Source organism: Fistularia commersonii, chromosome 10 (genome assembly GCF_037954325.1).
Source record: "Fistularia commersonii isolate RoL2024-O1a breed Wild chromosome 10, RoL_Fcom_v1.0, whole genome shotgun sequence".
NCBI lineage: Eukaryota > Metazoa > Chordata > Actinopteri > Syngnathiformes > Fistulariidae > Fistularia > Fistularia commersonii.
Genome location: NC_141293.1, coordinates 10,120,918 through 10,144,848, shown reverse-complemented (window position 1 = coordinate 10,144,848; position 23,931 = coordinate 10,120,918). Strand labels below are relative to the sequence as shown.

At 41.2% G+C, this 23,931-nt stretch overlaps 2 protein-coding genes across 2 annotated transcripts; both read right to left on the bottom strand.

Annotated features, from left to right (window-relative positions):
- Nucleotides 1-103: 103 nt before the first annotated feature.
- Nucleotides 104-10,227, bottom strand: rhbdl2 (rhomboid, veinlet-like 2 (Drosophila)). The gene is made up of 8 exons (XM_086153685.1): nt 9,798-10,227; nt 8,019-8,251; nt 7,586-7,734; nt 3,080-3,192; nt 2,851-2,951; nt 2,189-2,249; nt 2,054-2,115; nt 104-1,181 (listed from the first exon to the last, which is right to left on the bottom strand). The coding sequence occupies exons 2-8, from the start codon at nt 8,247-8,249 to the stop codon at nt 1,002-1,004; spliced, it is 897 nt and encodes a 298-aa protein (XP_086009811.1). The 5' UTR covers nt 8,250-8,251; nt 9,798-10,227; the 3' UTR covers nt 104-1,001.
- A 930-nt stretch (nt 10,228-11,157) lies between these two features.
- Nucleotides 11,158-21,694, bottom strand: akirin1 (akirin 1). The gene is made up of 5 exons (XM_086153684.1): nt 21,323-21,694; nt 13,922-14,068; nt 13,128-13,256; nt 11,915-11,986; nt 11,158-11,811 (listed from the first exon to the last, which is right to left on the bottom strand). The coding sequence occupies exons 1-5, from the start codon at nt 21,525-21,527 to the stop codon at nt 11,801-11,803; spliced, it is 564 nt and encodes a 187-aa protein (XP_086009810.1). The 5' UTR covers nt 21,528-21,694; the 3' UTR covers nt 11,158-11,800.
- Nucleotides 21,695-23,931: the final 2,237 nt, after the last annotated feature.

Here is a 23,931-nt window from a genome sequence, read left to right as displayed (position 1 = left end):
AACATTAGCCAATTGATCAAAATTAGAATTTCCAAAATTCAAACAAAATGCATCATCTTGTTTTGGACACAAATCTAAAGGACTGTGACAGAACACTGAAAAGTTAATTTAAAAGAAAATTTAATTTCAAAAGACATGGAATCATTCACATCATCATGACTTGTGTTCACAAACACATGAGGCGACAAACCATTATCATTACAGTGTTTTCTAGTGTTGATGCACTTAAGTTATACTGCAAGTCTGAGGTTAGAAATGACGGAACATTGCTGACTAAGTCGATATTCTTCGTCTCCTTCTGAAGATGCAGAGTTTTGATTTTGATGCATCATGCAAGAAAAAAAAAACTCAAATATTATTAAATTACTAAAACACTGAGCTGCAGAAAAGCGAGATCAGTGTAGGATACCCTGCTGACATTAGCATATTAACATCAGACCCCTGCTTAAAGCCTGTGTGCAGTAAAATCCTAAATAAAAATGTCACTGAAATAGTTACAAGGCTTTAAAGTGAAACCTGATGTTTCCGTGAGGTGCATCAGATAATCTGTTATTGTTTGCGCATATTTATACATTTTTGTTAAAAGGCACTTTTCAAAGAAATAGTGGAGGTCAAGGAGAATCTGTCGTTGATGGCGTTGAATAAAAATAAAAGTGTAGATTCAAAAACCCACACACATCATCAGCAAAGACAAAATTTGAAGTGAGAAAACTTTCCATGACTCCAGGTAAATTAAATTAAATTCAGCATGAAATTAGGATCATTTTCAATTAAAAGCGCCTAAACAGAAATTTAAGATAAAACTTGTAATATTAAATGTGGCCAGCAGAGGACACTGGTATACTTGATCTTGCAGGTTGACCAACGACCCTTGTGCTTTTTATTATTTTAGTCCCTCATCAGTGAATTGTAACAGAAATAAATCTGTTGAATTCAGCTTCCTGAGTTTGTCCTTTAAAGTTTTTAGTGTCAGACCTAAAAAAAAAAATTAAAAATTGGTCCTACGATGCCGATGACAGGAAGACGTTGAATAGTATGGCAAAGACCAGGAAGGCAAAGTATCCCACAATGCACAGCCAGAAACGGGGGTCTCTCAGTAGTTTCTTGTTGTAAGCACTGAAGAAGACATAGCCCACAGTCATTCCAGCAACGACCCCTCCGAAGTGGGCGACAAAGGACACCTGTAGTGGGAAATAAAAACATCAACCCAAAATAAATATCGGGCTTACAGACTCAAGTGAAATGTGTTTTTTCATGATGCTATAATATCAAATATCATACTGAATGGCTATTGAATATTTTCTGATTGAATGAAATATTCTGAAACATTTTGCATTTTTGTTTGACATGTGATGTTTTATACAAGAGATGGTTTGGATTCTCAGCACATCTGGGTCGATAACAGAAACTGGGAATTAGCAACAAAATATCAAGAGCTTGAATGAGGAATGTGCCTCTCACTTTAGAAATGAAGGTAAACATCTAAAGAATGCCCAGCTCAGCTTATACGAGCAAAAGTTGCTTATCTTGCAGAGATTTTTCATTTGGATCAGTTGAAAAAGTACCTGCCCGAACAATATCACCACAAAGCCTGTAAGACCCCCAGGGCGAGTCAAAACTCGGCCAAAACCGCAAACCTTGTCGAACAGGTTTCACATAATGGGAGTCTGAGGCAATGGAGGAGGACTACTATGTGGGGGGAGGGATAGGGTGTTAGGACTATGCAGTTGACTTGTATGACCAAAAAAAAACATTAATTATAATTTATATTGATATTTATCAACAGTTAAAAGTTGGTAAACCTGCATTTGGTACAAGGTGACTCAGCTTTCTCTATAAAACAAAGGAAGGGTTTGTATTGGCATGACTTATCAAGCCCAAGCAAGAGCAACAGATCCTCTGAAACAACATTCATCATTAGAGACGGCTCAGAGGGAGGGGAGCTCTGAAAAGATTAAGCATGCGTGTGTGTGTGTGTGTGTGTGTGTGTATGAGTGCATGTGTGTATGTCCTCGCTGTAATCAACTACTGTTTCAGGGAGGCGAAACCTTACCTTCAAGCCATCCTCATCACTGATGAATCTTCTGTAGAACGCAAAGCCGAAATCAACGCCCACTGGAAAATAGCTCTGGTTAATCATTTTGAAACACAAAATGGGCAATTGCAAAAATAAAGTTGAAAAACTTACCAATTAACACTATGACGAGGATTCGAAACACTCCCAGGAGAGGGATCATCTCTCGGAAATTCTGTGGATTTGAAGACAGACATAGATTTCACAGTGGCTCTCCTGTAAATAGACCTAGAGAAAGAAAGTCAGAACATTTTTGTCTTGCTCCATTAAGGCCAGCAAATCTGTGGCAACTTTCGGAAAGGACCTTTTAGAGGTGTGACCGTTGCCGGATCTGAATTTATGCATTCAATTTATGCATATGATCAATAATCTATTTTGATCAATGCAAAGGCAGGAAAGTTTTGAGCATTAACACATCTGCACATCCTGTTAATTGTGTTTTTTTTTTGACTGCATACCATTGTGGTCTGTTTAATCCAACTGATGTTACAAGAGGGCAGAGAATACATATAGCTTGTATCTTATCACTGTGCAAATACAGTATTGGGACGTAAGCTGCTAATGTGCAAATGTAGAAAAAAAACGGCGTAAAACTAACCATGGATGCTTTTGCTAAACCCTATTTATTCGGCTGAGAAATGTGAAGAATTGTTCAGACTCTCGCACCGCCTTCATCTAAAAAAGCAGATGAGACGCTGCACTATCAAGCATTAAGATAAGCATATTTGCAAACATCTGGTTTTCAACACCATGCTGTAAATTCTGTGTAAACTCACCACCACTGCGTTCATGAAGTAGCCACCTATTAGGGCATAAACCCCCCCGGAGGCCCCCACCAAAGCACTGTGGGGGTCAAAGATGGAGCTGGCCAGAGAACCTGAGGGCAACAAAAGCTCTCCCATTAACCATCTCTCAAACAAAAATCCTCAATTCGAAACCAGCCTCAAGTGTCCCGCCATGCCCAGACTGGGAAGCAGCTGTTGAGGGCAAAGGTGCGTTTCTCACCTGCCAGGACACCAGCCATGTAGACCATCCCCACCTCGAACCCTTTGTGGACCAGCTCCAGGGGGATGCCCAGCAGCAGCTGCATCAGCAGGTTGCCCAAAATGTGCTCCACACTGCCGAGGTTGAAGGACCGAATAAGCCAAGTGCAGGTTTATAAAGCAGCAGCTATATTCGGATCACCGGATTCTAGATGCTAGATTTACCAAATGACAATCGCTACCCGCGCTCCCTTATGAGTCACCCGGCCCCCGAGGTTTGTCCTGGCACCAGAGGCAGCGTCAGCATTTATCTTCTTTTGTTTTTCAAATGCCCGGTCTGAGAGCAAGGGCAGTTACTCTTTTAAGAACATCAACAACTCAAAAAAAAAAAAAAAAAAAAAATGGCTGCCCTCGACTCATAATACAGAAAATATAGTTCAAGTATAGAGGAATAACACCTCCGTGGCTGAATAAACAAACAGGGAGACCAAAAGAACCCCAAGAGGTTAACATTATCATATATTTCTTTCAGTTGCATTACTGGTGGTAAATGTAATGTAGTTATATAGTAATTCATGTAATGGCAACTATATCAATCACAGGTATTGCACAGAAGTCATGTTATTTATTGGTGAATGTTTCTGTTTCTATATGTGGCCAATCCAAGGTGCACACAACCCTGATCACTAATGAATGAATGAATATTACAGAATCAAATCCAAATGACATGTTTGTAGTTTTCTTCTCACAATGACATGTATGAGGTGTCACCATCAGCCCCTAGCCTGCTTTGCCCAGGCCATTTATTCAATAGGATTTTTTTCCCGACCCTGATTTGTCCTGAGCTTTTCACTTGCTGGTTTTCTTCCAATGTCTCAAAACAGCCTGAGGACCAGTTGTTTTTTTTCGCTTCATTAAATAAATGTGATTTGCCATCACAGCCGGGAACTTCATAAATGTCCTGGTTAGAAAAATGTCAGCATTTGACTTTTTTTTTTCCAGAGCTGAAATATCATTCATTCATTGCTCTTATAGATGTTTACAACAGCCAGATGCGGCTGAACTTTGTGAACTCGATTCACAAAGCAAATATGATCGTATTTTCCACAACTTCTTATAAGTCCAGAAACACCAGTGAGATTTAAGAGTGATTTAAGTGTGTAGTTGCAGTCTATTACACGGACACGACTGCATTACATAGCCAGTCATCTAATTTCCTGAGCCACGCCAAACGCAAACTTTCTAATGAGTTTTTCAACAGCGTCTTGGGTTTATGATTCAGGAGTCAAAGCGTTTATTGTCACATGTACAGTGTAGAAACGAGTTTCCCCGTACAGTGAAATTCCTACTTTGCTGTCCGCAGTGCATTGGAGTAAGAGCTGGTAGAAGAGTGTAAACATTATTATAAATATGATTATAGATATGAATGTGAACATTGCAATAAAACAGTGAGTGGAGTACAATATGATGTTTGGCTGCAGCTTGTTGTGCGGGTGCAAGGATGAGTGCAATTTGAGTGCAAATTAATTGGCAGTAGACTTTACATGTGCAGGAAGAAGAAATGAGTGTCAGCTGTTTAAGTGTCTGATGGCAGTCAGAATAATAATTCATCCTTTATTAATCCCCATGTGGAAATTTGTTCTCTTACAATTAACCCATCGTGGATGAACCATGAGCAGTAGGCCGCCGTCCACCAGTGCCAGGGGAGCAGTTGGGGGTTCAGTGTCTTGCTCAACAGACCTTCAACACACTAGGAGGAGTCAGGAATTGAACCAGGAATGTTCGGTTCCATAAGTGATGGCTCTACCAAAGGAATAAACTTTGTGAGTGTTTGGCTGCATGGTAAAATAGATCTCTGCTCATTGCTGTTATTTTTCAATCCATGGGATTCATTGACAAAGACAGGAAGCAGGTAGAACATCAACATGCTTATCCTTTTAGCAAATATCCTGTTGGGAGTCCATCAGTTCCTTTTCCTCTCTGACACTACAAATTCAAAGCTGTGATAACGCAGCTCGTGACTTTTCTTCAACATCATATTGTATCTTAATAGGAACAAGACTGAAAGTTGAAAAGTTGAAAGTTTCATAAAGCACATTTGTGTCACAACCTCAAACGAAATATTTTGTTGTTGATCTACATGCAAAAAAGAAACTGATGAACAAGACCCTTTTGGGTCTAAAAAGCTATCATCCTCTAGGCTCTCGCGGACTTTCTGTCAGACTAAGAAAAAATTGAACAATTTCCAAAACCTTAGATGCACAAGAAGGGATGTTTGACCTTTTGTCTCATCTAGGGCTTTGTAAACAGTTGCGGACTATATTTGTTTAAACAAGTGTCAACCATTGTGCCAAATCTTAATTTAATGTCTGCTAGGTGACAGCCAAAAAGGAATTCCTGCCATCATGCATTGGTGCTCTGACTAACTCCAGACCCATGATGGAAATAAAAAAAACGCTTGTGGCCAAGTAGGACAGGAACCAACGGTCAAAGTGGCCTGATCGGACCACGACTGGTCTTCGTAACCCATCCCATCTTCTGTGTGTCTCAGGTGCCTCCAGGAGAGACCAGCCCTCGTTCACACTGAGGCAGGTGAGATACCTGTGCGAGCTCCTGCTTAAAGACCATGAGGAGAAGATCCGGGAGAAGTACGAACAGATCCTTAACACAAGGCTTGTAGGTAACCAGCTGCTCGGTAGGGGTGTGCATCTACTGCACTCACGATTCAATTACGATTCACAAGTCTACGATTCAATTGGATTCGATAAGTTGATGCATCCTGGTACAGGGTCTTAACCAGCTGGCGTTTACCTGGCATTTTTGACGACGCTTTAAGGCCTGAAGTGCTTTGCTATGAAACCTCCTAAATACTCCTCCATCCTCTGGACTCTTGGACTTTGATGGCACCTTTCCACAGACTCACCAATCTTTAGTTTGGCTTGATCATTAGGTTTCTTTTTGTTGTAAACTGTTGTAAGCTAACAGTAGCCGAGTGTTCCATCAGCTAATGTGGTTCCTCATATTGGTGGTGTTACCAAGGTATTTTATTTTTGCATGGCAAGTTTTGCAAATTTAATGTGTTTTGTCCTGTTGATACCTCTCGGAAACTTCATGAAAAGCAAAATGTTCCCAGATATCTGCCTTCAAATTGTGAGGATCTTTTGTTGCTCTTCAGCTATTTTGTTCTCCTAACATGTTGCATTTTGTTTTTTTTTCTCTCTTTGCTTTGTCTTTTACTGTGCTCTCACTAAGTTTGCCCATAATGCGACTTGAACTTTATTGTCCAGGCAGAAACGGAAAACGCAACCATCAAACTTATCTTATTTTGAATTTCGAAATGGATTATGTGACGCTATCAATTCCAAATCGTCCAATTAAACATCACAACCTTTTCTGCAGTGGATCTTTTCTTTGGATCTATTATTTTCTGCAGCCCTATTTCTGATATTGTCAGTTTTGTTGGAGATTTTCCAATCATTACTCTCTGATTCCCTCCACATTTTTGGTTAATTTCCTACTGATTTAATGCAACACGTGCGGCACGGTGGTTAGCATTCCACCTCACAACAAGAAGGTTCCCAGTTGGATTCCAACGGGAGGCCCTTCTGTGTGGAGTCCCCATGCTCTCCCCGTGTCTATCTGTGTTTCCTCCCATAGTCCAAAACCATGCAGTTGGTTCTAAATTGTCCCCATGCTGTTCATGGGAGTGAATGGTTGAATGTTTCTATGTGAGGCCCCATGATCTTTCGAGGGTGAACCCCACCTCCCACCCATTGACAGCTGGGATAGGCACCAGCACCCCAGCAAAATCGGGTGCAGGATAAGAGGTATTGATAATGAATCGATTTATTTTTTTATTAATTAATGCATGAAGGGTGAAAGGCTGTATCCCTCTATACAACTTGTGAGTAAAAGAGTGACTGCTTTTATGTCTATATTATGTGTGAATGGGTGTATGTGTCTCTATATGACGTGTAAATGATTGAGCAAATTGTTGAATCTCACTATGTGGCCCTGCGATCAACTGGAGACCCATCCAGGATATACCCCGCCTCTCGCCCCACTGACAACGGGGTCTCCAATGCTGCACGAAAAGCCGGAGTGCAGGATAAGTGGTACGGGTAATGAATGAACAAATGATTTAATGTCATTATTTGAAATAAAAGCGTTCACTCATAGTTGTCTATGGGGGTTTTCTTAGTTATGCACGTCATGGAAAATTCTTGTCAAAATCTTTTAGTGGCAACTGGACTTAAATTTCTTCAAGGGAATTCAGTCTAACTTAGATTTTTTTTCTAATTTATGCCAATTTAAGTCCTTTCTCAGTCATTTCTCAATTCATTTTTGAAATAACGCAACTGTGATTCAGTATCGGCAGTAAAAAAAACAATTATAAATACATATAAATAAAATTCTAGCTGTGTCCTAAGCAGCAAAATACAGAGTAATAATACAAGTTGTTTGACTCAGGAACAGAAGCCCATGCTAAATATCCCGTGAGATCCGAGGGGCCCTGACCCATACTCACCCGGCGTGAACGAACATGTAGGAGATGAAGCGCCACGCTTCCTGCCGGTGGTCGGGCCTGTAGGTGAGGGGGCTGTTCCAGATGCCGTCCTCCAGGGTCACCCACTGCTTCTGCGGCTTCCACACCGCGTAGTAGATGAACATCGCCAGCTGGCAGAGTCACACATACACAAAAGAGCTGTGAGAATGCGCTCCACATTGTTTACACCAAAAATACAGCTGGGAAAATAAGGCCGGAAAGAAACAGCTGGAAGCCAGGAAAGCGATTACACACTCACATTCTTGAAATACACGGACATTACTTTGGGAAACAGAATGTACAAAAATGCCCCCATTTAAAAGTAGCAGATTGAATTTTGCTTCCTGAATCATGACAGTAGAACATTTTCAAATGAGAAACCAAAAGTTCCACCCACAGAGGAAAAACCCCTCACCTCTCCAATACTGATGAGGATGATGAAGATGGGTGGGGGGCAGCAGTTGGCCCTCTCCAAGTAGGTTGGGCGAGAGTCTTCCGGAAGCATCCATTTGGAAATGGTCAGTTGAAATTTCTCACAGAATCCCACCTTCCGGTTCCCGTCGATCTGATCTTGCTCGCCCCTGAACGGCTTTCCATCTCGGTCCACAGGGAAAGGCTCCTGCTGCTCAAGGTCCACGTCGTCCATCACTGGCAGAAGAAAAAAACGGCCCGTTTTACCTTTGACCCTCTGGGTCTTCAAGCGATTCCCATCGAGTTGCCATAACAAGTGAATAACTTTTTATTTTAAAAAGAACTACAAACAACCCAGTATAACTAGTTTCTACATCATGAACACACTATTTTTATCTTTTTTTGTTGAAAAGTTTCTTCCTGAGACACAGTCCTGTTTTTGCTTCAATTCTTTTAACACTTCGCTCCTGAGAAGACCATTGATGGTCAGGGAAAAAAATAAAACAAAGAAAAAAACACATGACTGAACTATAATCACTACTAAAATCATCAGTGTTCTTCAAAACATGATTTCCACTTTGTGCATTTACCAGCAAGTCTGATTTCATATTAATGATTTCCTTTCATGATTACACTTCCTCTGCCTCTTGAACCACCGCTTTTTTACCGTCACCAATGGCCTGATGGAAACTTTAACTAATCCTAAGTAATTTTCCTGACTTGTGATGAAGTAATGAAGTCAAGACAATACACAGCTTGAAAGGCAAAGCATAATATGCAGACCACATCCTGGCCTTCAGTACATTTTGATACTGAGAGTGATACTAGTGATTAAGTATTTGGAATGTATTTGAATAAATAATAATAATGAGTTAGCTCCATTTCAATCATTGTTTTGGGGGCAGCATGTAAGAGCCTTTTAAATTCATGTTGGAGAGGTCATCGGAGCATACCTAATTATGATGTATTGCAATATACAGGAATGGTTAACATACTTCTTATCCTTTACTAAACCTAATGTAAAAGGCCTTTATTAAAAACGTTTTTTCAGCTAATTTACACATTATTTATCAACAAAATATTCTGAAAATACAAAAAGTTTACTTTTGTATTTTTAGAATATAGTGCTCATTACAAAGACCACTGCTGTTTTATATCGAGTACAAACTCGTAACAAATCCTGTACATGGGCATGGAGCCAAAAACGACAGTAGTTATTGTAAATAATTCCTATTATATACAGTGTATTTGTGTATTTAATGTGTTTGACACTCTTATACTATATGTTGCCTTTAACACTGTGTGCATAACAACGAACCCACATCACTGAAACATGAAAGCAGAAAAAGATATGATTTGATCTGCAAAAGAATTAACTAAACTGTGAGAAATGTTGTAAATTGAGTTTACAGTTAAGCCTCACAAAATTTCGACTGAAGCTCACTACCTCGATTCATGATAACAGTTACCACCAGCACTGGTAATACCATGTTTATAAAATGTTATATTTTATATTAAACGAAAATAATTGAGCTCCTCTAAAAAATGGTTATTTAACATTTTGTCTGAGGAGTACTTAGATTTAAGAGGAATTGTTTAAAAGTCTAATCTGATGGGATGCTTCCTGTTTACTGGGCACGTTGATCCCACTGAGAGATCTAATCCAGTCACATGCTTGCACATTTTTAAATACTTTTTTTTCCCCTCAGGCCGTAAATAACTGCAATGTCTAATGTTTTTGTTGGATCATACAACCAACTCATTCAAACTTTATTGGACTCACCTAAACCTTGGAACGGAAGCGTCCCGGCGGATCAAAGAGGTCCGGATGTCTTTTCCCGATGAGGCGATTAAATGAGTCTCGACGAAAATGGGAACGAAAACGCGTGTAGAAGCTCGGAGGGTTTCTTTTTCCCCCACAACTCCGTGTTTTAACGCCGATCCTCCATGTTTTCTGTCTCTTCGCTTCTCCGTGACCGCTGGCTGGGTGGGAATATTTTTTTTAAAAAAAAGCACATGATAATTATAGCTCGCTTATGGGTTATTTTTGTTCCTTTGCATTTCCTTCCTCCGCAAAAGAAAAAAAAACTGCGCCCTATTTCCGGTCTCCTGCAGGACAGGCAATCCGAACACACCCGTTTAAGCGTGTGTGCAGCTTTGGCGGCACCTGTCTCCCACCTACAGGTGTGATGACGTCACACCGCCGGCGATCAAGCAGGAAGAGCGACCAGTCCCCTCCTCCTCTTCCTCTTCTTCCTCCTCCTCCTCCTCTTCCTCCTCCCAGCAAGCCATCATCCATCCGCCGTGTCTGCACTTCAAACTCTAGTCATGATTGTTGTCCGTCGGAGACGGTGCAGTTCCCATAATCCGCCACAAGGTGGCAGCAGAGATCACGCATTCAAAGACTGCACTGGCAGAGAAGTCAATGGTGACCTCGTTCTTCACTATTTATTTATAAATGCCTCCTTTTCTGTCAAGAAAATGTTAATTTTCTAAAGGTTATGGAAGAAATGTTTTTTAATATTGCTCCTTCAGCTAAAGCGTCACTGTGCAGTTTCATGTTAATTTCTGATAGTGACAAGAGGTGGGAGAACAAACCTATACATACTGCATTACATTAATTTAGCAGACGCTTTTATCCAAAGCAACTTACAAAAATTGCAATTCAATAACCGAAAATCCAAAGTACCAGTAGTCGTTATTCACTGCATGCAAATACATTTTAAAAGTTGAACAGTGTAAAAGTTGTGCTTGTTCTTCACTCTATTTAAATATAAATGCATCTTTTTTTATTAAGAAAATGTTACAGACCTTGACGGAGGGGTTCTGTGACCCAAAGGATTTATTTGTAGGCATATGTCGTCCTGATGTGGCATTATTTTGAATTACCTCCCCTGAAAAAAAAAAAAAAAAGAAAAAAAAAATCCAGGCCTTCTTAAGGAATGGAAAAAAAAAATTATAAACAAAATTTAAGGGGGAAAAAATAATGATAATGTAAGCACTGAAAAGTAAATTAATTACAGCAATGTAAAGTACAAAATGATTATGCAGCGAGTGCAGAAGAAATCGTAAACATTGAAGTAAATGTACAAGGTAGCATCACCCGCGCAGCCCTGATCGTAAAACACATCTCTGACAACAGATTTTAAATCACAGAACTTTATTTTTTTTTCAAAAGGGAGAAAAATCCACATTCTCAGGTGAAGCATTGAGAGAAAGGGGAGGAGGAGGGGGGACGACATAAGGAGCAGGAGCCTTTAAATACAGCTGCTGAAAGGTTATACGGAAAGATCACATGAGCCAATAAGCCGGTTTTCTACAGCAATGCCGAGATTCGACACATATCTGCTTTAGTCGGGATTCTCAGAAAGAGCATATCGACAAAGACAGAGAGGAGGAAAATAAAAGTAAGGGGGAGGGAAGGGGTCCATACATAGTTTCATATCAGGGATCTTCAAACTTTTGGCCAGCAGCAAGAGTTTGGAAAGTGAGAAATTGACTTTTGGATTAAAAAGTGGATTACCCATGGCACCCAAACATTTTGAGATGTGTGCATGTCTGTGTGCATGTGTGTGTGTGTTGTGTCTTGTGTGTGTTGTGTGTGTGTTGTGTGTGTTGTGTGTGTTGTGTGTGTTGTGTGTGTTGTGTGTGTTGTGTGTGTTGTGTGTGTTGTGTGTGTTGTGTGTGTTGTGTGCGCGCACGGGGTAAAATGAAGTATCAAGTGTAAGAGGGCAGTAGAACAGCAGCCATCTTGTGAGAGGAAGCTGAAATCTCCTCCGTGTGAGTTCAGGAGACATCTGAAATGCAGGGAATGAACAGGTAAGTGCTGTAAATACAGTAGGGCATTTAAAACAAAATGAAGAATTGGGAAAAAACAAACAAAATTATATGGGTGCTTACAACTAGCAGGTCGGGCTCCATATCTTCGCATGATCTGGTCTTGTGTGAATTTCACAAATGATTCATATTGTTCTGGAAAGACGAGAAGATGCTGGTGAGGCTTTATCTTCAGCTGCATTTCAACCGTTTCTTTCAGTTTTCCCTTTAAAGTTCGGGGAGCTGCTTGAAGAAACTGATGCCAGAACAGTATCATAGCCTCCTATCACTCATGAAGGATTTATCATGTATGTCAAAATGAAAAATGAACATTAATATTTTGGCCGAGCGAGGGATGTCAGTGTCTGAAAATCTTGTAGACAGACGGTGTCATTTTTGTTAAGAGGGCAATATGACAGTGACAGCCAATGCGGCAGGCTGTTACAGACATTCAACTATATTAGCTGTTGAGAACTTCGCTATGAAAACGAGAGGCTGAAAGCCAGAAATCTGTACGATCAGTTAAGACAGTGATAGGAGACGACATGATTGATGACAAGGAGCGAGAGCTGAGCAGTAGGGGTGCAGAAATATATCGATTCAAAGATGCATTGAGATGCTTGATTTGATGGTTGCATTTCCCGTTTCTGCCTGGACAATTAGATTTTAAAGTTCAAGTTGCATTATCGGTGAAGGACACACGTGCAAGCCTTGTGCGAGCAGGGGAGGAAAAAAAAAACAAGATACAACACAGCGGAAGTGTGAAGCAGCAACAGGAGAAGAGCAGCAAAAAAATTCAGTTTGAAGGCGGATATCTGGGACCATTTTGCTTTTCATGAGGTTACCAGGGGGTGTCAACTGGACAAGACCCACGCTATTTGTAAAATTCAACATGCAAAAATAAAATACCTCAGTAACACCACTGATATGAGGAGCCACATTAGCTGATGGCATGCTGAGCTAATGTTAGCCTCAACTTACAAAGAATAAAAACAATCTAGTGATCAAGCCCAACCAAAGACTGACAAGTCTGTGAGAAAGTTGCCATCAAAGTCCGAGGAAGCACAGAGGATAAATCAGTGTATGGGAGCTTTCATAGCGAAGGACATAAACACCTTAAAGCGTTGTCAAAAATGCCGGGTTTTGCTCACTGGTAAAGACCCTGCACCAAGTTGAATTGTATAACTAAATCCAATCGAATCGCAGACTAGTGAATTGTAATCAAATTGGAACATGAGGCCAGTGAAGATGCACACCCATACTGAGCAGCGCTGGTAGAGCCGCGCGCACTGGTTACCTGCAAGCTTTGTGTTGAGGATCTGTTCGTACTCCTCCCGGATCTTCTCCTCGTGGTCTTTGAGCAGGCGCTCGCACAGGTAGCTCACTTGCCTCAGTGTGAACGAGGGCTGGTCCCTCCTTGAGGCACCTGACACGCAAAGAAGATGGGACGGGTTACAAAGACCAGTCCTGGTCCGATCAGGCCACTTCGACTTTTGAGTCCTGTCCTACTGGGCCGGCTGTAAAAGAAGCCCTTTTTTTTAAATTTCCATCATGGGTCTGGAGTTTGAGTCAGAGCACCAATGCATGATGGCAGAAATTCCTTTCTGGCTGTCAGCTTGCAGACATTATATTCAGTCTCAGCACATTGGTTGACACTCGTTTAAACAAATATAGTCCACAACTGTTTATGAAGCCCTTTTAGATGAGACAAAAGGTCACACATTCCTTCTTGGGTGTGTAAGGTTTTGGAAACCGTTCCATTTTTCCTTATAGCCTCACCCTCATTACTCTAAATTCTAGCACGAATATTATATAATGTCACATTAAATGCAGTGGAGTTAACATGAAAGTTCACTGGTTAGGGCCTAAACAAACACCAATAGTGCTCACTTGCGTTCTGTATTAAACTGCCTTTCTTTGTAAAAGGGAAACAACTCTTACAAACAATATGCGTGTCCGCATATTTTAGATTAAACAAATTCTTTAAATATGTCCAGTGCCGTGCTCACTCTGTAACTGGTGGCATTTACTTCAATGTGATTCACTCAGACATCTGGTCCACTGTGATGATTTAAATTCTTTGGATTTTACCTGGTGGGGAGCTGGGAGCGTTGAGGGAGGAGCTGGGGCTAGGGACGTCACTGGAGCTGCAGGCCTCAGTCTGGTTGAAGGCCCCCTCCAGCTGCCGCCTCCTCTGGATCCGGCTGTACTCCTGACGCAGGTTTTGGAAGATCTGCTCTGTAGGGATGAAAAGACAGCAGGGGGGCCAAAAATAGGTTTTAAAAACGGAAACCAGAGATGATCCCAAACATTTCCTCTGCAATTCAATGTCAGTACACAAAACACCCCACCTTCATTTCCCCCATCGGCTCCATTTGTTTAAATGTTGAATATGCGTGATTCATCACAAGGTACAAAACAAAGAACAATTCATCTGCTGTATCTTATCTGAGGTGCTTAAAACAGCAAAACAGAAGGAAGTAGATTTGAAATGAACTGATTATAGCAGGGACAGTCAGTCACTGTGTTTATGTGAATGGCAGAATTTCCATTTAGTTGGCGAAGAAACACAAACTGCCATTAAAATAGAATTATCTACCTACCTGAAACACACTTTGCCTTTTTGCCACACTTACGAACATGTTATGGACATATACTGCAATACTGCACCACGAAGACCTTTTCTGAGTTCATCAGAATACTTTGAGAGGTTTGTCTGCTTTTGCAAGCGAGGTTTACAAAAACGAAAAGCGACCGCAGCCATTACAAGAAATACAAACATTTCCAGCAGGACAGTGTTACCTAATGTTTTCAGACACAGGATGCAGGGCCATTACATGTGGGTAAGGCTTTGCTCAAGAAAATAAACAGAACTGGAGAATGGAATCGAATAATACATGCAACTCAAGTTGAATTAGGTGTCAATTCCAGGCTATTACAAGGATTCCTGCTATTGGTGTCTCATAATGGGGACGAGCTGGACACATATCACTTAACAGACTTGAATACAAGACGCACACCTAATTTAGATCTTGTGACTATCACTTTCACCCCTCTTACACTCTGAGTGACTTCGGCACTGTGCCACACTGCCACAGCTGAGGCTGCTTGGGTGATCTGGCATTCCCGGCTGACATTTACTGCCCTGCAAGGCTTAGACAGGCCTGTCTGAGGTGTGTTACGTGCCTATCTACAGAGTCAAGGGTTCACGGGATGAACGCAGTGGGCAGATAATACAAATGTGAAATGATCTTGGCTTCCCTGAAAGACACACGTGACAGTACAGCATACGCAGCCAAGATAAACAGGTGAGCAAAGAGGATGAGATAATGGGCCCTTGGCTGTCACTGATCCTTGGGTATTCAATGACAAATCGCCCCCCCAAAACTGACATTGTCAAAAACAAAACTTTGATCTTGAAAACACTGAAATGTTTGTATTTATACACCGTGAAGCATTTTTTGATGCTTTCTTGGTTGACTGCATTTTTTAAAATTTCTTTATTGGCTTTAGGGGAAGCAACAACAAACAAACTGACAAAGATCTGCACTCGTTCATACAGGAAAAGTGTGGTTGTCTGTTAATGTAGTTCTTCACATATGACAGAACAATAAAATTGTCAAAACATCAATACATACTGCACAAATTATTCTTAATAAAATTGTTCTGAAGGGTCAGCAAGGTGGTCTTGAGGTTATCAAATGTGAACACAGAGGCAACAAGATAATAACTGTCAAACATCAAAAGGTTAAGACCACATTTTCATAACAAAGTTCCGAAAAAACACCAGGGCCTCCAAACCAATCTGATGGAGTGAAGCTGGAAGACACACTGCACCTCTATCTGGTGAGCCACGCCTCATTTATCTTGGGGGGGGACACTCATGCTGCCGGTTCGTCCTGCTGATCAGTAAGCTGGTTTAAATGCTGGGTGAGGCTGGATCTTCTTTACAAAACCATTTTCAAGAAAGATATCTTGTTTAACTGCATTATTGAATGGGCCCCTTCAACATTTAGCTTTGAAAATACAGCACCCTATAGCTATCTGGTTGCCTTTAAGATAACCTCAAGTTAGATGAGTAACAGAAAGGCTGAACCCTCAGTGGCTGCAGCTGGAGCTCAACTGATCCACCAGAACAACAAAACTATGATATCATTGAAAGGCAACAGTAATAAACAGTTTCTGAGTTACAGCAAACTCTTCAAATGCAAAAGCAACTGTTTGAACTGCAGGATGTGGGTCGTCCCACTGGTGACTGGTTTGAAGGCAAGAGAATCACAGATTCAAACAATATTCACCCCATTTATATTGGGTCTTAAGAGAGCAGTTTCACCATGGCCTTACTTTTAATTGCAGACACACAAAAATGGAACTTGACCTGTCGTGTTTTCCCCCTTGTGTACCAATGGAGGCCAAGAGTTTAGGGTCTCTTGTTTTTCATAAAACATTGGGTTACAAAGATTGCCCCCAGCCAAGTTTACTTGTGGGTACTGGAGTGTGAGAGGCTGCTACAAAGACCCAAGATGCACACTACATTTGGACTCCCCATGGAAAAACTGCTGCGACTCCAAACTTGGACAAAGACACAAAGTCTGTATTTCATGTTCGGGGCCATTTTCAGTCCAATTACTTGTCTTCTGCAGCCACTACACCAGGATCAGCTATCTTCCTCTGAGTTACATCCTGCTCTGATATACACTGCAGATTTATTTTTAGAGCTTTGGCACTTTTTGATATCAGATGAATAGAGTTACTGACGCTTAATCTTTTCGGGTGATATTGTACCAAAGATTTAATCAAACTACAGATACATTTAATAACCCTTGATGTTAAGGTGGTGTCAAAATGATGACTGCCATGTATTTCAGGGGTAGTACTCACCAGCATCTCCAAATTGGAAGCTCACTGATAAATCAAAAATCCAATACACTGATTCAACACTGTAGTTCATCCATGCCATTAGAGTATTTGAATTGCAGATTCAACATGTGAGAAAGTAAATCTAGGTTACAGCAGTGTGTAGCTCTCTCTCAGAGAAGTTTTTCACAAGTTTGAAAAAGAGTCACTATTAGACAGCATCTACACAACTTCGTTCAACTGACCCAGTTCTGGTTACAAAGATGATCCCAGAGCAGCGGCGCTAAGCGCTCGCCAAGCCATCCCATGGCTGGAAACCAATATTCATCACTCATAATTACAATGTGAGAATAGAGGGTCTGGTTAAGTGCCTGGTTTGGAAAAAAAAAAAACTGAACCCCCCACAATGTTACAGTCCTGTGGTTTGTCCTGTAATCATTAAGTAGATTTATTAAGTTTTGATTTGTTGGAAGAATTTTTGTGCATGTTGAGTTGGTTTGTTGTGATTTCCTGTGATTGTGTTGAAGGGTTACCACTGTCACTACAGTTTTGTGGGGAAGCTGTGTATTTGAAACAGGAAATAATCCCCCACATATCTAGAGATATAATACAGGGGGTGTTGCACATTATCAGTAAGGATATATGATACGGACATTTAGTTAAACTGTGCACAAAATATTTGTGTCAACATTTATTTCACCATTTCACAAAGAACTGTGAGCAGATTTTTGGCCCCTGTTGACAACCTTGAATCTCCAAAATTCTATTCCAAGTCAGACAGTGTATGGCTGGTTGACAAGATAAAATACACACAAGAGATCGAATCAAGAGAGGAAGGTTAGTATGGTTACTCTGAAATTCCACAGTTTACATTTGGTGTACACAAACTACAATAACAGGCTGAAATTAGGGCTGAGGAGGTACTAAGGTGCAAGAGGAGAGCAGGAAGAAGACACATTTTGTCCCAGAGTGGTAATCCGCCCTGGGCCCCGATGCTATTGAGACTATATAAACCAACTTCTAACAACAAAAAACTGGAAGACAGATCCAATTGTTTGTGGGTGAATAGGATACAAAAGTGAATCCATCAGCTGTATGAGACTTTGGATTCGGGACACTGTAAAACGGTTTAAAACAACACTGCCTTTGCATGCACTTGACTGAAAACTGACCGACTCCACTCACCTCCACCTGTCACTTTCAGCACCACAAAACTACAAGCAGCTCAACTACAGTTGTTGCTTGGCAACAATGACCCTGCCACAAGCAGGCCATGCAATCAATCACAGAGACTTCCGGGACCAAAGGGAAGCACGGTGGAGAAAAGCCTCAGCTAAAAGGCTTAGGCACTGGCCGAACACTGAATACGACAAGAGATCGCCCAGATAGACTGGACATGGTGGTGAAGAGAAAACAAAGCTGACTCATTTCATTTCATCCTCTGCTGCCAGAGGATTGCAGGAGGGGGCTGGGGAGGTTTTGAATGTCCTGACTGCCAGAAAGTGGGTTTTGATGCATTATGGGTCAGTTCACATTACCCGACTGCAGCGAAGAGTCAAGCAGTGGCCACCATTAGTTTGATATACTGTGGAAAGGGAAAATAACTGACCATCAAGAAGCTTTTCACTGACAAATTAATAATGCCCTGACTCTGTTGATTTCGCCCTGTGATATCAAGAGGGTGGATTACTTCCCTTTTTTTTTGTGCCAATGCAATCCCTGGCCTCTTGTTCCCGGACATAAATATGATCTACAGTGACCTCCACACAATGAGATATGCCAACTGTGGGGTGTGGGTGGTGGGTGGGGGGCTGGCTGGTACTTTATGGATTTCATTTTCAAGAGGTGCATTTTGTTCAAAATTAAATGTGTTTTTGTACATCAATGTGGAAGTCTACAATATTTTTTCAATATACTGCAGCTACATGGCACCAGAATCCAGCACACATGTAAATTTAAACTTGGCTACACTAGCAGCTGTTTTTCCAAACAAAGGAGAGACAAAACGAACAACACAATTTCTAAGTAACCACAGGAGTCTTTCAGCTGCAGAGGTTCTCTTGTCAAACATCTGCCTCCGTGCACAACGATAACAGATTGCTTCTAAGTCGTCACGTTTATAGAAGTTGGAGCCTCTTGGCCCCCATTATTTTTTAGTGACGATCATGCAAACACATGGCGATTAAATGATGTCGGCCATCTTTGCCATGGTCAGATCAGTCACTCCAGCTTGAAAACGTATTTTGCGTGCCTGAGTCACACAGAGATTTTGACTTCATTTCAAAATCCTCATTGCCAACTTTTTTCTATGCCTTGAATGAGAAGCTCTTTGCAGCAACAACCACTCTGATTGGTGCACTTTTTCTGCTAATGTTAAAAACAACACTTGTCAGACAGGCGAGCCTTTGACGTTAACGTCAATATCAGGACTGGCCTCATCTGTCATTAGGGGAAATCTAACCAAGCACAAGCCCTGACAGGCAGCACTGGAAGAGAGTATGAGATTCTATCAGTATTTTGAAAATACCTACCTAATAAGATACACCTTTGTTGTGTCTCCCTTGCACATTCGCAACCCTTTTCATCAGGCGAGCCTGACTAGCTGGAAAGCATGTGTGGGTAAAGACAGTTGGGAGAGCAGCTGACATTTTTGCTCAAACAGAAATGCTTTCACTTGTCAAAACCACAGTAGAAAGGCCGGCTTGCAGCACTGCTCACATGAGGGGCCTCTTTTTGGGTGAAGGTGAGCATAATACCTGGTATCTGGGCCTCATGTCTGCTGCGGACGAAAAAAAAAATAATAATAAAAAAATAAATAAATCGTTTCAGCCTTGCAGCTGTTGGTCTGTAATTCAGCCAGGCAAGCAGTCTGGAGGAAATTTCACACATGAGACGCCTGTCGAATTCTTAACATGAAGTTCAGGGTGGATAAGCCATGTCAGTCCACGCAACCCCCAGAAAATCGATCCTAATGATTCATTGTGTTGCAACATTGCTGCACTATGACCACAGTGGGGGGAAAATAGTGTGCAAGACAGACTGTAGTGAAATATCTTCACCTCGGGGCTTCAGCCATCGGTATGGGACCAAACATGTACACTATTCTCAATGTCATCTTGTAAAAAGGTGACTGCAGCTACTTTTTCCTCTAACAAGGAGAAGAAAATAAAGCAAACTACATGCCATACACTCTCTCTCTCTCTCTCTCTCTCTATCTCTCTCTCACTCTCTCTCTCTCCCTGGAAAATGATGCAGCACTCCACTAGTGTTTTGTCATATCATGGTGCAACCAAACTATGCTTTTCAACCAGCTTTTATTATTTCTCCCTTTCAGTCTAGCACATGCTGTTATCAGGAAATGGGACTATTTACGTGCCACAGAGAAGTACAAGGACATGTTTTCAGAATCCTTTGACAGCAGTTTACATGTTATTACAAATCAACACTGCGCAATAACGTAACATTCAGATATTTTTCAATAGCCAAGCATCATATATACACATATGTATTTGTATATTTCTCTTACTCTCCAAATTAGGCAGATTATGCTGCCTTGCAGACATGCAGCATTAACTCATTTGCGAGAAGCCTCACTGAAACTCATTGTATTTCTTATCGATCGTGTGTTCTCGATGAGAGCCGTGTGGTGTAACATGATTCTAGCACCAGTGATTGTCTAGATCCTTTCTGGTGAATCACATGGATTTGACACAGTGCAATTCCAATGAAGCTCAGGGGCCAAAGCGAAAGCACCATGCTGCTGTCATGTGCCAAAACGCCATAGCACAGACTAAACCTCACTAGACTGCAGTGGAGGCATCCAGGTAATTCTCTTAGGCTTCATGTTGGGTCTCACATGCCCAGTGAGGCTTTTTCCCCCCCAGTCAAAGACCACGAGCACAAAGGTGATGAACAATGCCTCCGGCATCGAAACAGTCATGAGAATGGTTGAGTTGGAGAAAAAAAAACAGCATCTCCCCTCGTCTTAATGCGAAGACAATCACAGCACTAGAGCCGGCAGATATTAGCCGGGCCTCGTCTAATTAACCGCGGCAGCGATGTGGATGCTGCTGTGAAGCCATTTGTCTCTTCGGGAGTGCCAACAGGCGAGATTATCACCCAGGTGTCTAAGTCTGAGCAGAGCTTAGTATTGATCTGCTCCAAAGGCCTGTCACCTTTTCGATTTACATTTTTTTAACTGAAATATTGAACAACAGTGGACTTTTGGCCCCAGACCGCATGTGTTATAGGCGATTAGCACGGTCCAATCTAAACTGCTATATAACGCATATTCTTGCTTCGAATTCGTGGGGTAATCTAATCAATTAGCCACTAAGATAAGTCGGTGCACTTGAAACTAGCTGACAAGATGTCACCGAAGAACACCCACGCAGCTACTTTTTGCCAAACAACGTCAAACCTTACATTGATCTTATGAACAAAAACACTAAACGTCTTTCACATTACGGCAATCTTCGTTGTGACGTTAGCTTAGCTAGGCTAACGATTAGCCTCCAACCCCCATTCTGATTCAAACAACTAAAGCTAGCTATCCATTCCACTCCACCCAAACCCCCTCCCCCAACACCCACCCTGAAACAAGAGAAACCGTCAAATGTATCCTTCAGTTTGTACCTGGGGTGAGTCTGTGTTCGCCTCCCGTGGCCGGAGGAGACATCGAATGCGTTGGGCTGTCGACTGGGGGACGGAGGTTGCACCTTTGCGGGGACGGAGTGCTAGGAGTTCCCGGTAGAGGATTGCACCTTCTCCGTTTGGGAGACTGAGGACTGAGGAGGGCCTCAAACTCCATCGACCGCTTTAACGTAGCTCCACAAGCCATGTTCGCGTAATTAAATTGAAAAAGTAATTTGAAGATAAACGACACGCAACAATCTGGGGGGTTAAACCTCACGGATGTGCGCCGAGACCTCCCCGATTTTCTTAAGCCTTTCAGCCTTTTCACAACAACGGATATCTCCTCTGAGTGAGAAGGCAAGCGCCGAGCTTGCCTGCTGAATTTTTAAAACGTCACAATGGCGGACCATACCATTGCACACCAAAGGGGGGATCGTCGAATTTTATAAACCACATACGCCTCGCTTCTCTCATATGGGATCGCAATGTGACTCGAATTTATTTTTACCTTTACTTTAATATTAATGCCGGGAAAAAAATCATATTATTTGTCCTTGTCTCTTTCTGTAATTAAACATTGCCTTTCTTTGCCACCCCCGTTGGCGATGTTTTGTACTCTTAAATTGAAGTCAAATTGCAGAGGTCTGGTGGTAACTGAGGGTAAATCAGGTAGATGAAGAATCGTCTAAAGTCCGACACCCCCCTCAAAACTGCGGTTATGCGTTGGTCCAGATGTCAGCAAACATCTTGTCTGAAAGTTAAAAGCAAACCGAATGGTCGGGGGAACACAAACGCCTAATTACAATAAACACGATGATGCTCTTGCACGTTGAAAGCAAGGTTGTAATCATAATTCTCTTGTTTAATTCACCTCTAATATTACTTTCTGAGTAATCAAGATGTAATGAATAAGTATTTACTGAATGTGATGCGTGTAAATGTATTACTCACTATAGCAATAAGCCATTACAGTGGATTTAGGAAACCATAGCCAAAATTATTCCTTTTAAAGTGAAATTTAAAATAACTTCAAGAAAATCATGACATGCCCCTCTGACGTTATTTTGTATAAATAATTTGAAAACATAGGGGAAAAAACGGGCCAACGTATAATCCGTCGGAGTAATTTAATTAAACTAACTAATCCATCTAATGATTAAATGTAACCATTATTAAAATCGTATATATTTTCTAATCTAAAATGTTGCTTTTTTCACATTGTTTCCCCCCTATTTTCCTCACTTGTACATTATGCATTCCTGGTATTTGGAACACTTATTACTCATTTGACAGTCATTTCATGATTATGTGTGATTCTCTTCTTGCCAGTTTATACTTGAAAGTCCCTAATGTTTTGAAAACTGCAAGGGCCATTGGCTGCATTATGAAAGCAATTTCAGCAAAAAAAAAAATGTGTATATCAGTAGTTCTATTGTGGTTATGTATACTTTTCAACTACAGAAAATGTATATTCAATCATTTCCCTGTAATTTTTAGAATTCTGACTTTTGCAACAGTAATCAATTGGATAGTCAATTTCTAATTTTTTTCCTAATTTCATATCATTTCTGAAAATCATCCTGACACCAGCAACTGTGCCTAATCATCCCATACTTAAAGAATTTTCTTTCTCTTGAGGTATGTCCATTTTAGAGACATCTTGTGAAAAGCACATTATTTGATTTTTATTTATTTTTTGTATATATATATATATGTGTGTGTGTGTGTGTGTGTGTGTGTGTGTGTGTGTGTGCGCGTATACATTAATAATAACAACAATTGAAAAAACTTAGCATCACATGACACTGACATACACTAATAATAACTTGTATGTTTGAATTCAGGTCAAAGTATGTAAATACAGCTGTGCTTCCTCTCTTCGCCATCTGGCACTTCTTATCCTCACACAATTACATATTTTCCACTCAAGACTGGCTGATTTCCTTTCCTGGCAGGCTTGTGACTACACTGCTGCAAAGTCATAAAAGATCAATACAGAAATGTAAAGATACTGTGTAATTCAAGACTTTGTTTTGCTGGCAAATAAACATCAAGACAAAGTGAAAACAATGAAGTCCATCTTTTTTCTAACTTGAAAGATGTGTTGTGATCCTCCATATCTTATTTCGCTGCTTGTGAGTGCATGCATGTCAGTAAGTGGTCTAACCACAGACGTCACCACAGTAAAGAGCGATTATTGTGTCTGTGCTTGTCCTCTTCCCAGCTCCCTTTACCTTCAACTGCTTGGACCCATGCAGTGAACAGTGGAAGAAATCCCGTGGGGTCTTTTGTGGAGTCCAGGCATTCATGTGCAGATAGCGAAGGCAATATGTAGGGCAGGCTGTTTCCTGTTCACTTCAGGGACACACACTCAAACGTAACAAGCAGGCTAACAATAAATCCATCTTCATGCTGCATGTTTAACCCAGGGGCCAGCGTTTTTTTGTTCACAGGACACATAACTTAATAGCAGTGGCAAAGGGGGGGTTCACATGGATGGGTCAAAGGTTAGATATGGCCATCAAGTCCCTCCACACATGCTACTTTACTTGGTAAGACATTAGAGAGTTTATGTCTATTGGTTTCTGTTGCTCACCAGTGTCCCATCC